Below are 15,596 nucleotides of genomic sequence, written 5' to 3'. Positions count from 1 at the left end.
GCAATATGCTTAGGGCATATTTTCAACCCTAGAATCGGCCTTCTACATATCAGTTGATAAAATTCAAAAATTTGCTCCTTATCTTTAATACTCTTCCATACCAATAACAAAGATGTCCAGATTTACAATATTCTCCTCCTCTTGTGTGAGAAGGAGAAAGGCTCATCTTTGTTTTCTCTCTTTCTGATTGCTTCTGTAGTCATATTTAAGAAACAAAAAATTTGAATGACTCTGGGTGAGTTCTGGGTTCACTGGCCAATTGCTGAAATAAAGATGTTTCTTTTAACTGTGAAAAAGAGTGGGAGAATTTTTTTTTTGTTTTTAGTGTTATAATGCTGTGAAGCATGTAACTATATTACCATAAACAATGACAATCTTGATAATGTTGAATTTTAATTCTGAAAAGACTACAGAGCAAGAAAATCTAGCAAGTTTCATTATGATGAAATCAGGGATCTTATGTTCTTTGTCCAAAATAATAGACTTTAATTGCATAAAATAAAATTAATTTTAAAAAGGTAACATTCAGTTAAATCACTGAAAGAACTATCACACTGTTGAATCATCTTCAAAGTGGGAGGTGAAAGTTAACTCAGCTACTAGCAGTGTTTTAGGAACAAAATACTCTTCCACAACTCTTTCAGAAAAAAAAATGCACTAAAAGACTCATTCAACCTCAGTGATTATGACTAACCTATGGTGTGGAAGTGGTTTGACTACAAACATTTTGGGAAGAATCACTCCAAAGCTTCTAGGAAAGTATGTGACCTGAAATGTCATGACAACAACCGCTCTGCTTTCCATAATCCAGGGCACTGCATTTCTGAGTGAGAGAGAGCCTTAGACCTCCTTAGAGGTGCCAAAACAGATGAGGGAGATTCAACCGAAACTCTGAGTTCTTGCAGCGCTAAATCTGATTATAATATCAAATTTGGGGGAGTCAATACATCTGCCATCACCCCAAGATAACCTCTGTCTCAGTGCTGAGAAGCTGTCTGATGAGAGCGCAGGCTAGTCTCTTAAACCCTTGCTGATGGGGATGATTCAGTTGTTCCTGATGCATGTTTTGGGATTCAGTTGCCTAAACCAGGGTATCACATGCCATATGAGCTATCCTAAGAAAAGAGAGACATGCAGGAGGCCACCCACATGACCTCCTTCTTCTTCCAAATAAATGGAAGACCCATGTCTTTCTGAAGTGGCATTTGGAAATCTAGTGGGATATCCCAGTGCATCTGAAATGGCAATAGACTCCTGTATCAGACAAGTCAATCCCTAGGCTTTGAAGGTCAACCAAAGAAAGAAGAGAAAGGGAAGACTTGGGAAACAGAAAAGATGGGGAACAACCTAGGTGTGTACCTCTTGGTCTCTGTCTTTTTTTTTTAAATCATGAACAAGAAAGCTAATTTTAATATTGCCCTTTAAAAATACTTCAATGTTGCCTTTATTCATTTGCAACTGAATATAAACTGGATTTGTAGCCAAAAAAAAAAAAAAAAAAAGTCTTAATTCCTTGTAAATGAAGTCTAATATTGGAACGCAAATGGCCTTTCAGTAATTTGGTGTCTTGAGTGTGGCCTGGAAGCCACCCCACTACAAGCAACCCAAATGATATTTCACAAGTCATTTATTTTTCTATGGCGAGTTTTTTTTTTTAAACTATAAATAAGAATACCTATTTTTTCAGAGAGGTATTAATAGAGTATTTGTAAAGTCTTTAAGATTCTCAGATGTAAAGAGCTATACAAAATGAAGTATAATCAGAATTGAGTGGCACTATTTAAAATTATAAAAGGCCACATAGTTAAGGAAAAAACACATCTCTTCCTAGATGTATTTTATGGTCACGGGGAGAGAAACTATCTTACTGCATTTGAGTTGGCAATTCATTTTGCCCATTAGAGGTGTTGGCATGTACTTTTGTGTCTCAGTGAGTTGTCCTTGAGTTCAGCTGGAAGAACTGAGGTGCTGGTAATGAAATAGTTCCATTAGACTCTCCTAACTCTTACTTCAAAGTAAAACACAGACAACAAACTAGCGAAATGTGCAATTGCAGTTCATGAATTGCAAAGGGAACATGATTTTTTTGTTGTTGTTTCTTCAGTTAATATTTTTTAAAGCTCTAACACTTCTGGAATTGAAACGATTACAGAAAAGTAGGGCAGATGTGAAATAGATTCCATTTATAGTTGACACCACTTGAAAAATGCCAGCGTTTGTTGACAGATGCTAAGAACTCCAACAGTGAGGTCAAATGTACTGATTGCAAGCAGGAAGAACGTAATTATATAATAAATCCATTATTAATTTTGCTAGCAAGACTAGTATCAGGGACCTGGAATGTAATTTGATCACCTACTTAACCAGACTGTTAAAGAGGTAAAAAACATACTCTTTTTTTGTGCTACAGAGATTGACTTAGTGCAGAGAAACAGCAAGACTAAGTGAAACTTTCTATTAAGCCGAATTAGCTACGAATTTTATACACTTACTCTGAACTTGAAGTATTTTACCTACTGCTGTCTCCTAAGAGTGATGGCACATACTTTATGAGCCAAAAAATCTGAGGTGTAGTGACTGGGTATCAAGGGGTACAAAAAAGGACACCAAAATTGCTACGCAGCAGCATTTTTTAAAAAATGTTGGTAGTTCACTGCCAACTGTCGAGTACAGCTGCACTCTCCAAAACAAGTTCTTGTATGACAATTGGAAACACTCAGTGTGCTCTGAGTATTATCTAGAGAAAACAAAAAAAGTCTGTGTCCAAATTAGATGTCAACTTATTTTGTAATGTCCTTGCAAATCTGGCACTTAATAAAAAGGCTATTGAAAAGAAAATTCCTAGAATCTCAGAATGGGCACCTTCTGCTCCCTATCTTCCTCTATGCTACACACATTCAGTGAAAGACATTCAGACTGTAAGTGCTTTTAAAACAGAAATGAAAAAAAAATCAGTCTCCTAGAATTAATCTTTATCTTAGAAGAAATGGATTCTTTAAGAAATTAGGGCTTGGATTCAAAGCCTAATTAAAAATAAACTTATGGGGAAGAAAGTGGCAGAGTGGATGAAAAGTAAGAGAAAAAGAGTAGCGGTAAGAAAAAGGAAAAAAAAAAAGCATACAAAAGATGCAGAAAAAGAACAAAGAAAAAAAAAAAAAGAAGAGAAACATCATTCTCCTTCCTCTCTAGTCAGACAATACTGCATCTAGAGTTCAGGTAATCCGTATTTGAAATACTGACCTTGTTACAAAGATAAAGAATTTCCTTGGGATAGAGCAACTGAAAAAGATACCTTTTGTCCTCTACAGCATACTTGCTAGACTAGTAGGATCAGTAGAATGGTTGTAAGAGCTTAACTGGAAATCCATGACTACTAATCACAAATGGTGAAAGCTGCCCTCTTTTCCAAGCAGGCTTATCCTGCCAAGCAACTTGTGAAGCAAATTTTCTGCAAACTGCAGTGGAATTGCTTCAAAAAAAACAAATTGCTTTGACATGAAAACAGTCTGTGAAACAACTCTGGAAGAACAGCTGGGCATTTTATTCCATACTTGTCCTATAATATGACAATCATAAGATGGATATTCCTACCTTGAAAATATGTCAAATGATTTTTAAACTATGCAGAAAACTTTTCATTAACTACAGAAAATTAATTACATTCATTTACAAAATAAAAATGACAGGCACTCTAGATAGGTCACATAAAAGACAAGTGATGCATGCACACTGCACACACCTGAATTTCTGTACCAGGAGCAGCATTCTGCAAAGCAACTGGTAAGGTTAAATGTATACTAAAGAGTGTGCATTTTATTGTATTCTTTATATACTATTCCTAAATTGTTGTTTTTATATCAATTAGTAAAACAGAAAAAGAAACTAGAATGGAGGTCTATGAAAACATAATGCATCTCCCATCTACAGGAATAAAACTTTCTATTATTTATAATATTCAGATGGAAACTAGATTGCTACTCGGTGAGATTTCTATCACTCTACATCTCTTCTTTTATCAAAGGTCTAGAGATTCTGCTTCAGAAACAGGTAACAAAATAAAAACTTCATACGCTTGGTTATATTTAAGTAGCATTGAGAGTATATTTATCCATAAAATAGAACATTTACTTCAGCCTTTGTACCTAATGAGCAACTGCACTTAGGGAAATGGAGGTATATCCATATACATCACAAAGTCACTTGGAGCACTGTATCTCCCCAAAATTAGGGCACAAAAAAAAGTATAAAGGAACGTGTTTTTTTTCAGGTAGGGTCGTCCTAGACTTATCTGACTTTGCACAGAGGAAGTGCCCTCACAGTCCATGTTGTTAAGGAAGCAAAAGTTACAGCCACCGACACTACAGGAGCGAAGCCCTGCTGCGAGCTGGCCTGGAGGGGATGAGTATGACTACCTGGCTACTCAATCAACGCTGATCCTAGTGCACAGGCTCCCTCTGTTTGGGCCAGGTATAATGCTGACACATTCTGCAGCTCTGCACCAGGCACTCTTTTCATTCTCCAAATTTCTGCATAAGCGTTGGTTTCTTTTGGCTTCAAAGACATGGCTTCACCTGCACGGTTTCATTTTTCTGTTTGACACCTTGCTGTTGGTTTTCCCTTGCTGCACAAAAGAACTTGCTACAGTGCCTCTCACAACTGCCTCTTTGTAGTAAATGAAAGCCTTAATGATTGTATTTTGATTGCAGATTTGACTAATGTTAACTTTGTTAATTTGCGACCTTTGCCGAGATCTTGAGGGCAGGGAATTGGAGCGCACACTGTACCACTGTACTTGGGACACTGCAGGTACGCCAATTTGTTTCATGCCTCATTTGTCACAAAACCTTTGAAATTGTAGTCAAAAGTCAGCTCCATATTTTTCAAGGCAAGGCAAAAATTGATTTATTTTTGTTTCAAACTAGCATCCTGCTAAATTCTTCTATTTTTTCCAACTCCAAGCCAAAGACCTCACTAACAATGAGAATCTAGCAAACAAGACAGATGATAGGAAAACAGCTTAGTAAGAGATGCATTGGCTCTCTCCAAATACAGCACTGAAATGGTAATATAAGTATATGCAATTTTATGTAGATATTTAGTATACAGAAAGATGAAGATCTACATCTGCATAGGGTCTGTAAAGGAACATGTCGAAAGAAAAAGATTTTAAAAATCAAGGTTTACGAATCCTACTTGCCCAGTATTCACTATTAAGTATTTGTCTATCTTACACTCCCTATAATCTCATGACTTTAAGATTTTAATCTGAAACTCTGTAGCCATGAGTGAACAAATCACTAAGTCTTTGGTTCCAGTTTACTCACAGATGGAAGAATAAATGCACTTCTCTATAAACTGAAGAGTTTGACCTTGAATATCCTTAAATGAAAACAATTCAATTGCAAAACACTATTAACATATGCATTAATAATGTTATTTTGAAGAAAGTGAGACTAGTGGAGGCCACAAAGCCTTTTTCCAAATATCAGCTTCAAGAGCATACAAAATAGGATAGGTATGTGTGAACTTTCTCTTTAGAAATTGAATCTATAAGCCAAAGCCTGTGTTAAAGAGAGTGACTACCCCATGGAATAACATGTAAAATAAGCACAGCTGCATTATATACAATTTTGCAAGATACATTTTCTTGTTCTTCCAGCTATGAATTCAGGGAAGTATATCATCTGTGCTAAAGAGTCACAAGAACTTAAAGATGACACACTATCATCAATTTTATCTAGTCGATTCCAAAGCACATCCAACTATATCTAAGCTATTCCTGGTATGTTGATGTAATTTGTCTGTAAAAGCCTCCAGAGAACAGTATTCTACAGTCTCCCTAGACCCTCTGTTCACTTTACGGAGATAATTTTGAATTCTCACGTCGTTCTCCAAAGTATCTGAATATCCACCTTGGTATTCTCTGGCAAGGCATATCCTTTGGCTCTTCTGCCACATTGTAAAGGAAAATTTGAACAGCAGCAGACTTGCAAGAGACCTCTAAGGAAACCATGTAACACAGCTTTCCATTTTGATAATCAACTACTCACGACTCTTTTTCAAAATATCTTCTTAATCACTTTATAATAGTTCATACTGGAATATATTCCCTAGCTTGATGATGAGACAGTTCTGCAAGGCAATGATATAAATTCCCTTGAGATCAAAATATATCGTATCTACTGCTTTAACAAAACTACTACTTGTAATATGGGGACACATAGTTGATTTGTCATGATTTAGTCTCATCAAGTTCAGGTGATGTGTTTCCTAACACTTTACTATTTTCTGAGCATTTACAAATAGTATTTTTGATTATTTACTCCAACAATGTTCTAGGAATTCAAGGTAGGCTGATGAAATACTGCTCAAAGCTACATGAACTCATCATCTTTTCACAATTAGTCAACTTAAAAAAAAATAACGAAGTAAAAAAAGTGGGGGTCGAAACTGCATCATTGCCTTTAAAGCTTTATACATAATGTTAAATTAAATGATTAAGCTAGCTGATTCCTAGATTAAACAGTGAATATTAGTTTGATCTTCTAGTTTAACCTCATGTATAAAACTTGATTCCTTGATTACATAGCAGAAAACAGAGTGACTCAAAAATTTGCATCAGTTTTGTTTAAATCAAACCACAATGCTTTCTTAACATCAATTGTAAAGGGAATAAAGCTGTGAAGTGTCAGTGTACTGAAAGGGAACCATTCATTTATAGACAGCTATAGCCATATCCATTTACATCAAAGATGACATTATGTCAAATTGCGTTTCACTCTTCCTTTCAATTCTATATGTACTAATGACTACTATGAAACATAGTTCTCTCTAACCTGCAGTACGTGTAAACTATAATGCTACACACTGGTCTGCTATGCATTCAAATATTGCTTTTGAATAAAAGCAGTAATAGTAAAATAAATAGTAAATAATAAAGTAAACCTTAAGGAAAAACAATTTTAAGATGCTTAATGTCTACTCTTAGTCTCTTCTAAATAAACAGTTCTGGCCAATACTCATGTTCTTAGCTCCTGTATACATATGCACTTGCACTGCACGTAAAATACCACCAGATAAACTAGTCTACTCCCAAACTCTCTTGCTACTGAGAGAAAGAAAACACTTCCTGAGCTTTATCAGAAATTGCATAGTCTTTCAGCTGTTTTCTTTTGTGTGTGTGTGTGTGTGTGTGTTTGTGTGTAAAATAACTCAAAAGTATCTCTGGAAGGAGAGGAAAAAAAAAAAGGATCGAAGATTCTCATACAGGATAAAGCCAAAGATTGTAGCAACTCCTAACAATTTACTTAGTCTTTTATCTAGTTCTTCTTACATAACTCCCACTTGTTATTTTGTCCTCCAGGAATGTAGGCAACTAATTATTTACTTCAGAGCTTATTTCTTAATTAAAGCCAATTGACCCAACTCCTCTGGAAAAAGGAAACATTTGATCAACTCCAGCCCATCCTATGAAGTTAGGCTCTGCCTTACCTACACCCCACAAAACTACACTGCTATTTAAAAACAATAAAAGAATGACTTACATATGCATAGGGGCCATATGAGCCCATCTAACCTTTGAGACTTCTCTCCTTGTGTTTTGAACTACATTGACCATGTCCGGATGGGATTTACAATGGCTCAAAGCTACTATTGTTCACAATACATTAAATCAACAATACACACAACGAGATACCATAACATTTTCACTTGGAACTTCTACTAGCTCACAACTTGGCAGTATCTACCGAAACATGCAGTGTTCACAGAAGGCATTTATATGTACCGCTACTTACAGTGTGCATTTATAAAAGAGAAAAAAAGCACCCTAGGGGGCTCATCGTTCTTTTGACTTCAACAAAAAGTGAAAAGTTTTGTTTAGCTCAATAACACCCCTGGAAGACCCCGAATCTTATAGCTGGATTAGGTATGGCGACTGGAATAACTGATGCAACGGGCATAGTTAGCATAGGAAAATGTACTATTGCTACCAATATTGAGACAGAATTTGCATATTTTTGTTTATAACAAAAATTACAAGCATATTTATGTTTGTTGGGTATATGTGTATGCAAAGACAATAAAAAGGTCAAGATGAAGACCTGGAAGTCCACTTTTGCCAGGCTTGCTCTAGAAATAATTGGAATGCAGGATTAACACTCCCAAGAAAATTCACAAATTCTCTTGAACAAATAAGCCTTTGCTTCTAACAGAACTACTGAATGCATTTAATTAAAGTGTATGTGAGAATAGAATAAAAAGAAGAGTGATTTATACTGGAAAAGGAATGTAGAAATGACTAGGAGAAAGTACTAGCACTCTCAGAGTTATCTTACAAGCAAACTGTTTTATACATTAGGCAGAATAAAACTCTCTCTCCTTCCCATCACCAGCTTAACGTTAGGTAACCTGAGCAATTATCTCTAAAAAAATGCATTATTCTTGTACTTCTAGGTAGGTGAGCTGCATAATGCACAGGTTATGGTAAAGGAAACATTTCCCAAAGCAACGCTCTTGGACAGCAAAGAGCACTAATGGGTTCCAGGAAACTACTTTGTTCTGCACCTGCCCTAACTTCACTTGTACTAATTCATTAGCAAAGGGAGAAAAGACAAGAGGGGTATCCTTTCACCAGTGCTAGGACTGTGTAAGCCTAAAAGACTGTATAGGTTAGTACTCTGCGTATGCATATGAAAGCTCTTCTATTGATTAGATTTTTCCCAGTAATTCTGCAAGAATATTGTAATCTCTTAATAGAAAAGAAAAATATGACCCAACCGTGTATTCTCAACACTGAGGTTGTAAGTTGTATTTTTCACACTTTGACTTGAAAGAGGGATAATTTCATTGTACTGTCTAGAAATTACGTTCCAAGAACTACTGAAGGGATCACTTATGTTAAACCCAGTCCCCGGAAAACACACGCAGAAGAAAAAATCCTCTCCAGTGGAAAAAGCATGGAAACAAGAGCACAGTGTAACTAAACTCTCAGGAAGCCAATGGCTGCACCTCCTTCTCCCAAGTCCTCCCAACAGCATTAACGTCTGAGCAGTTACTGAGGGGAACAACCCCCTTGCTCACCACCTGGTGCACCTTTCAGCAGTTGGTCTTGCTTCCAGGCCTGTCATGGCTCATTAGGATAGCACAGAGCTTTCTCTCTCCAAGACTGTTCTTGAAGAGCATGCAGTTTAAGATAAAATGGGGTATGGAGGTTTGATCATAAGACAGAAAGGGACTGAGATGCATGGAGCATTTTAGTGTCTAGGGAAGCCACAGACAAAAAAGTTTTCCATGGAAGGCGAAAACGGTAAAAGCAAAGCACTTGCAAAAGATATGCATAACCTCCTGGTAGCTAAAGAAACATAGTAAACCACAACAATCCCTTTCTGCCTATGCTTGGATGAAACACCTGATTTTCATAGGCTTCACTAAAGGTTCCACTGCCTTGCAGTTTGCTCCTGCTATGAAATTTTGAGATTCAAATTTAATAATGCTTTGACCTAAAAGACTCACTCAACCAAAGAATTTTGTACTGCTGTCCATAAATAGGTTAAATTTTCTGCTTTTTCCCATGATTTCCATGATATTCTCGTATCAATTCAACTGAAAATGAAGTGGCTGACTGTCTCTGATGTTGTCACTGCCCTGACTTTCTTAGGCTCTTTGATAATGCCTGAGAAGAGAAAGGTTAACAGGATTCTACCTGTACTTGCCAAAAGAGGTAACGTGAGAGGATGTTTTACCTCAAACTTTCAGATGAATTAAATAAGCAATAGCAAAAATGATCAAATTTGAAGGTAAAAAATACAAACAATTACATTTTTGGAAAGCCTGATGTTTCATCACAGCAAGGACAACTGTGGAACAAAATGCAAAATACTATTTTGGGTCTTTCAACGACCCTCAGTTTTAGAAGATACATAATATATGCACACACAGTATTTTCCCTTTCCAGTTGGATTCTGTGTGATTCCTTTTGAAACTAACAACAATCCCAAGACCAGTTTATTTCTAATGATATAATCTTAACTTCTGCATTTTCTAGTATTTGGAAGGGGATAACTTTTCACCTTTAGGCTACTACAACATTTAACAGGGTTACAATATATAGAGATAAAATAAGCATACATAATTACACATTTAAAGCTTGAAAGTTAAAACGGACAAACAGGATATTGTTTGTGGCCATTTTCACTGTGTGCCTTCCCTCTGAAAAAGACATTTAAAAAAAAAAACCCTGAAGATTGCATGTGGGAAAAGGTCTGACGCAGAGGTACGTGCTCAGCTTTGCCCCAGGCAGTTGTCTGCAAGTTGTGCAGACATGGAGTGCCCCCTGTGGGATTTTAGTTTATTTAAAATCACACAAAGTAATTACAGGAGGTGTGTTGGTACCACTGCTGTGATTACCTGATGACCTGATACCAAAGAGCACATATAACTTAGAGCCCACTTCAAGATGCTGAAGTGATGTTTTTGCTGAGTGCAGAAAGCTACATGTTACAGATGCAACGTTAGGATACGAGTACTTCATAGTACAGACACGTGTGAACAGACTTCAAGCTAGAGAGACGACTGTTTCTCTACACATACTTCATTTGTAGCTAGGAGTCACTCTTCTCTGGAGACCAGTTGCTAAATTGTGGGCATAAAACACTATTTCTTTAATGACTCAACTAAAGATTAATTTTCATGAACACATTTTCTAATGTGAATACAGACAAGGTATTACTGGAGGGATATTGATAGCATTTTTTGTTGTTGCTGGTTCTGTTCATCACGCATGCATGTAGTATGAAATATTTTCAATTGGCAAAACTGTTTGCTGCATCTGAAATGACTTCACACATCATTTTAGATCAACCAAAATTATTTTTCTGGCAAATAAACTAAATGCCTATTAATCAGTCTATTTTGGATTATTTTCAATCTCAACCTCATACTCACCTCTCTGGACAATACTGCTTTATTGCTGGGAGGATGAACTTTTCCGAAGATAAATAACCTTGGCTTCCGCTGACCTAATTTGCAATTGCGAGCGTTCATAGATGGTGCCACATGTTTCTCATCGTATTGCCAGAAAATGTACATGCAGACTTACCCATCACCTACCAAATATTTTTAGTTACTGGTATATCATGCATGAGTAGTAGGATGAACAGTTTTCCTGTATGGCACTATAATAGTAGCCCTCATCTTGCTCTCAGCATGCCTTTCTACTCCTTGATGAATAAGAAAAATATGATACAAAAATGTAGCTTCACTAAGCTACATAGCCTTGGTTCATCGCCAGCCATTGTCTACACTCTTCATCAAACGAAACAGCATCCTCTGGACAAATGGGATGTATTTATGCAATTAAAGACTACTGATAAATATTCAAAAGACTATTCAAGTAAAGATACATAAGTAATCGAAAGACATTTTTGAGAGCTTGATTTTGAAACAATTACTTTGTCTATAACATCTTTGATTACTTTTTAATAAAAATGTTACTAAATTATCCTTGAACAAGTAATCTTTCTGTTGTATTCCACAAGGATCAAAGATTTGACTCAGAAGCACCAATGACACTACACAAGTTGGCATGACTTTAGAGACAGAACTAGCAACAGTGTCAAGGACAAGACTAATGCAGAAAAGATCAACGGCACATCAGCTTTCCAGCATGGAAGAATAGATTGAGAAATGCCTTCACTTGGACTTTTTGACCATGCAGCAGTGACTAGGGAGAATCTTTTGGTCCCTTTGATCATAACCAAAGGGCCTACCTAATCAAAAAGAAAAGAAAAGGAGAAGAGAAAAGAATCTACAAGCAGACACTGTGTCTGTTCCCCTTCTCTGTAAGTACAGTGTCCACTGCTACAGATTTGGCAATTGCCTGAACTCAGCCCTAGATTAGAATGTTTGTGCTCAGTTATTTTCACACACTGCCAAAATTTGCTGACAACACCAGGAGGAAAAAGAGGGAAAGGAAAACTGGCGATTTTCAACAGTTTATAACTCAGCTCAGCCTAAGCAGGTTTTTATGGGACAAAGAACAGAGATTTCTCTGTAGACAGCACTTTATTCCTGCCTAATTTAAAAGATTTGCTGTGAATGATGGAAACATTAGAACTTCTCAAAGAAAACAAAACAAAAATCCTTGCTGTTCACTAAGGCTGTTTTTTTTTTACAGAAGATCACGTTTGGTGATATAAATGTAGAGAACATTATTTGCCTTTCTCAGAATTGTTTAGAACAAAAGTGGGTGTTGGCTTTTTTTTTTTTTTTAAGAAAACAAAAAAAAAAGATTTAGAGGAACAGCGGTTCAAAATATGCAGTATATTTTAAGGACCAAAACGTATTCCTTGGAATAGTTTACACTTCTTGTCTAGTGACACAGGAATGTCTAAGGAGCATTAAATGATCTTCTCAAGGTTATAAGAGTCAGCAGTAAACGGAAGTTCTACTCTAAGCAGCAATATTTTAAATATATATTATCACTAACATAGTATCAAATAGAAGTAGCTTTCTGGAGTCCTCTTGCTGACTTAATACTTGTTTCCATCCATACCTAGAATGTCTCAAAGGAGCATTTCCTAAACTATTTCTCTTGCATGCTTCTCTCACTTCCCTCCAACCCACTTACTGACTCTAGTGCCATGTTCTCAAAATTACACCTCCTTCAGCTGTAGAATTCACCCATTGCTGCAGCTGAGCACCTTTAGCTTTTCTCAGTGAAACACACCCTAAAATATGGGGTGCAAGATTGCTCCCCTGAATCTCTGAACGATATCTGTACTATTGCTTTCATTTAAGGATACCAAAACCAGCAGGATTGTTTCACAAAATTGACTGCTCATTCAATTACTGTTACGTTTGAGTTGAAATAGTAGAAAAAGCTTTAATGCCATTAGAAATCTCTGCAAAACTGCAAAACAGAGAAGACTGCTTTTCAAAAAGCATGGACTGGGAAGGCAGAGTAGCAAAGAACAGACTAGGGTTTCTGCATATTTGTGTTAAGATATTTAACTGCCTGGGAGTCATCAGTAGAGACCTTTCTGCAACAGAACTTCATGGTCAGGGTGAGTTTTTGAAGTTTGGATGCCTTTGGCAGCTTCATAGAATTTTAAGACGGACCAGCTATGTCTAAAACATGTTCAGCTAGTTAAGTACACAAATTTAATGCTTTTTCCATCCTTCTGTCCATGTGCTGACAGCATTACTCTTCTCTCCAATGTTCTTCCTCCTTCTGAGGAGGAGGTACAATGGATCTACCAGTTTATGTAGTTCCTGATACTAAATTTTCAGCACAATAGCTTTCCAACAATAACTAAGGAAGCTAAGAGAGGTCATCATTTAAAAGACATGAGTAGTTGTATTAAAGGCTCTGGAGCTACACAACTCCAAACACATTTCAGGATATACTATACAATACGTGAATATTTTAATGAGGAGGTTTGGCAGAGCAGTTTGGCCGAGGAAAGGGCTGCCAAGTGATTGGATATGGATAGATCTCCAGTTCCTCTGGAGTCCCACATCACCTTAAGAGTTATTCTTCCCATCCCCCAGTGCACCAGCTCTCAAGGCAGTTAAATTTATAGCTCAATAAAAACTTTTATTAAAAATAAAAAGTGTGGTTTTTAAGTACTGCAGTCTTCCAGTGTCTTTATGCCAGGTCTAGATCACGCTGTAGTAGCTGAATATGAAGCTAGGGAAGCTTGGCCCACATTACACAGCACTCCTAACTTAGTTTCAAGATCTAAGCCATCTCTCTTTCCATTTTGTAACAGCTGTTTTTCTACCCTTCCATTAAGAAAAAAAAGGAAAGAGGTAATGTAGAAAAGTTAAATAAATAAATAATGGCTCACAAAACCACAGTGGAGGAGCCAGTGCTGGCCCTGCCAATATAAATGTTCCTTCTCTTCAGGGCTGGCTAAACAACTGAAAGTGTTTCTAATGAACTGCTGGCAGCACTATCCATCATTGCACTAAATGGATTCGTGTCTCCCTAAACTAAGGGTAACTATTTATCTATAGAGCACAGTCAGAAATTAGGAAGTATTTACGCCTTAGAAGTCTAATTCCCCATTTTTCCCTACTATCTTAAAGCTTGGTTTTACTTAGGTCTCCTTAAACAAAGATGACAAGAGAAGTCTGACTGATAGAGAAGCGGGTACTCGGTTCCAGCTAATCATTCACGTGCATTTTAAAAATACTTAAGCAGGCCGAGCAGACATCTACCGTCTGATTTCAGTGATTACAGTTATCTGGCACTGTGCTCAGTTTTCCCTCACCTTCCTTTTACCACTTATTACACTTACTTGTGTCTTACCTCAAAGTAGATTACAAGCTGATCTAGGTAAGATGGCACTTCCATAGAACAAAAAATAATGGGGTCCTCATAATTATTTAAAATCTTTTATGGTGCTATTGTGCAAATAATACAAATCTACTAGAAGAAAACGAATGGAAAGACAAAGGAAGAAATATTCATACAGTGATTTTCTTTACATCATCAGGAAACAGAGAACATCAAGAAAACATAGCCATAAATGATGGAAGCAAATACTCACTTCATCTCTAGAACCTCCTCCAAATGTTTCCTTCTCTCTGCTCGCAGGTTGGTCAAATGGGTTTCTTTCTCAGCCAGCGACTGCTGTGTGGAGGACAGTTTTGCCTTCATTGACTCCAGTTCCTGCTTAACTTTCTCCATGGCCATCATCAGTTCTTCTACCTAAAAACATTTTTGGGGCAGGCAAGAGTAGAGGAAAAAAAGTATAATGTGATCAACAGTAACTTAATAAATGTCATGATTCCAAAGGTTACCAATGCAAGTGCACTGCATGATGCTTTTGTGGACTAGAAGAACCATCTATGGCTGTGTAGAGTTGTCTACACTTGAATGGAACAATATTATAGTCTGTTAATCTGATCTTGCCACTAGAAGCTTACTATTATAGTATCAAATTTATTATAATTACAAAGCTTCAACTTTTAGATCATTTCTATTTTAAAAAGTCTACCATCAGGAAAAATAGATGTTTATATATCTAAAACTAGATCATTAAAAGGCTAGAAATGCTGGAATAAATCTGTAATATATTTTGTGATATACAGAAAGTATAAAAAACCTTGTCTGTAAACAATCTCTAGAAAATTATATATGTGTGCTTTGAAAACAACAGGATTTGGTCCCCAAAAAGATGTAAATAAGTCTACTTCCCTCAAAAAATCTATCAAACAATGCTTAGAGATATATTTTGTGATTTAATTGAAATTTATATAAAAGATGTTCAAAGAGAGACTGATGACAGACAGGTGGGAAAGAACAATGCTCATATCTTTGACAATATCAAATGGGAAAGTTCAGAATTAACATGATTGTAGATTCTAGCACAGTTATTACACAGATGTATCTAGTCTTATTCTAATCTGCAGCAGCAGAGAGTTCTGTGTTGGTTAGAATTTACCACTTCAGTTAATATGCTAAAAATACAACAGATGTTCAAGTATAACTCTATCTAGCAAAAAAACAACCCTGGATACTCTTTCCATAACTTTATAATAATGTTAATTAGCACACAGACCACTTACTTTCACAAACTTCTACCATA

At 36.4% G+C, this 15,596-nt stretch overlaps 1 protein-coding gene across 9 annotated transcripts in view; it reads right to left on the bottom strand.

The window, feature by feature from the left end:
• ERC1 (ELKS/RAB6-interacting/CAST family member 1) overlaps positions 1 to 15,596 on the bottom strand; it is a 263,972-nt gene that overhangs the window by 80,705 nt on the left and 167,671 nt on the right. For all 9 annotated transcript variants that reach the window (XM_088521600.1, XM_088521601.1, XM_088521604.1 and 6 more), the window contains one exon: positions 14,556 to 14,716. In XM_088521600.1, coding sequence (XP_088377726.1) covers positions 14,556 to 14,716 — 161 coding nt within the window. The remainder of the gene's footprint in view (positions 1 to 14,555; positions 14,717 to 15,596) is intronic.

Source organism: Tinamus guttatus, unplaced genomic scaffold (assembly GCF_059628265.1).
Source record: "Tinamus guttatus ecotype Peru unplaced genomic scaffold, ASM5962826v1 Tinamus_guttatus_pri_ptg000125l, whole genome shotgun sequence".
Classification (NCBI taxonomy): Eukaryota; Metazoa; Chordata; class Aves; order Tinamiformes; family Tinamidae; genus Tinamus; species Tinamus guttatus.
The sequence above is the reverse complement of the archived record's forward strand: the minus strand, read 5'-3'. Positions and strand labels throughout refer to the sequence as shown.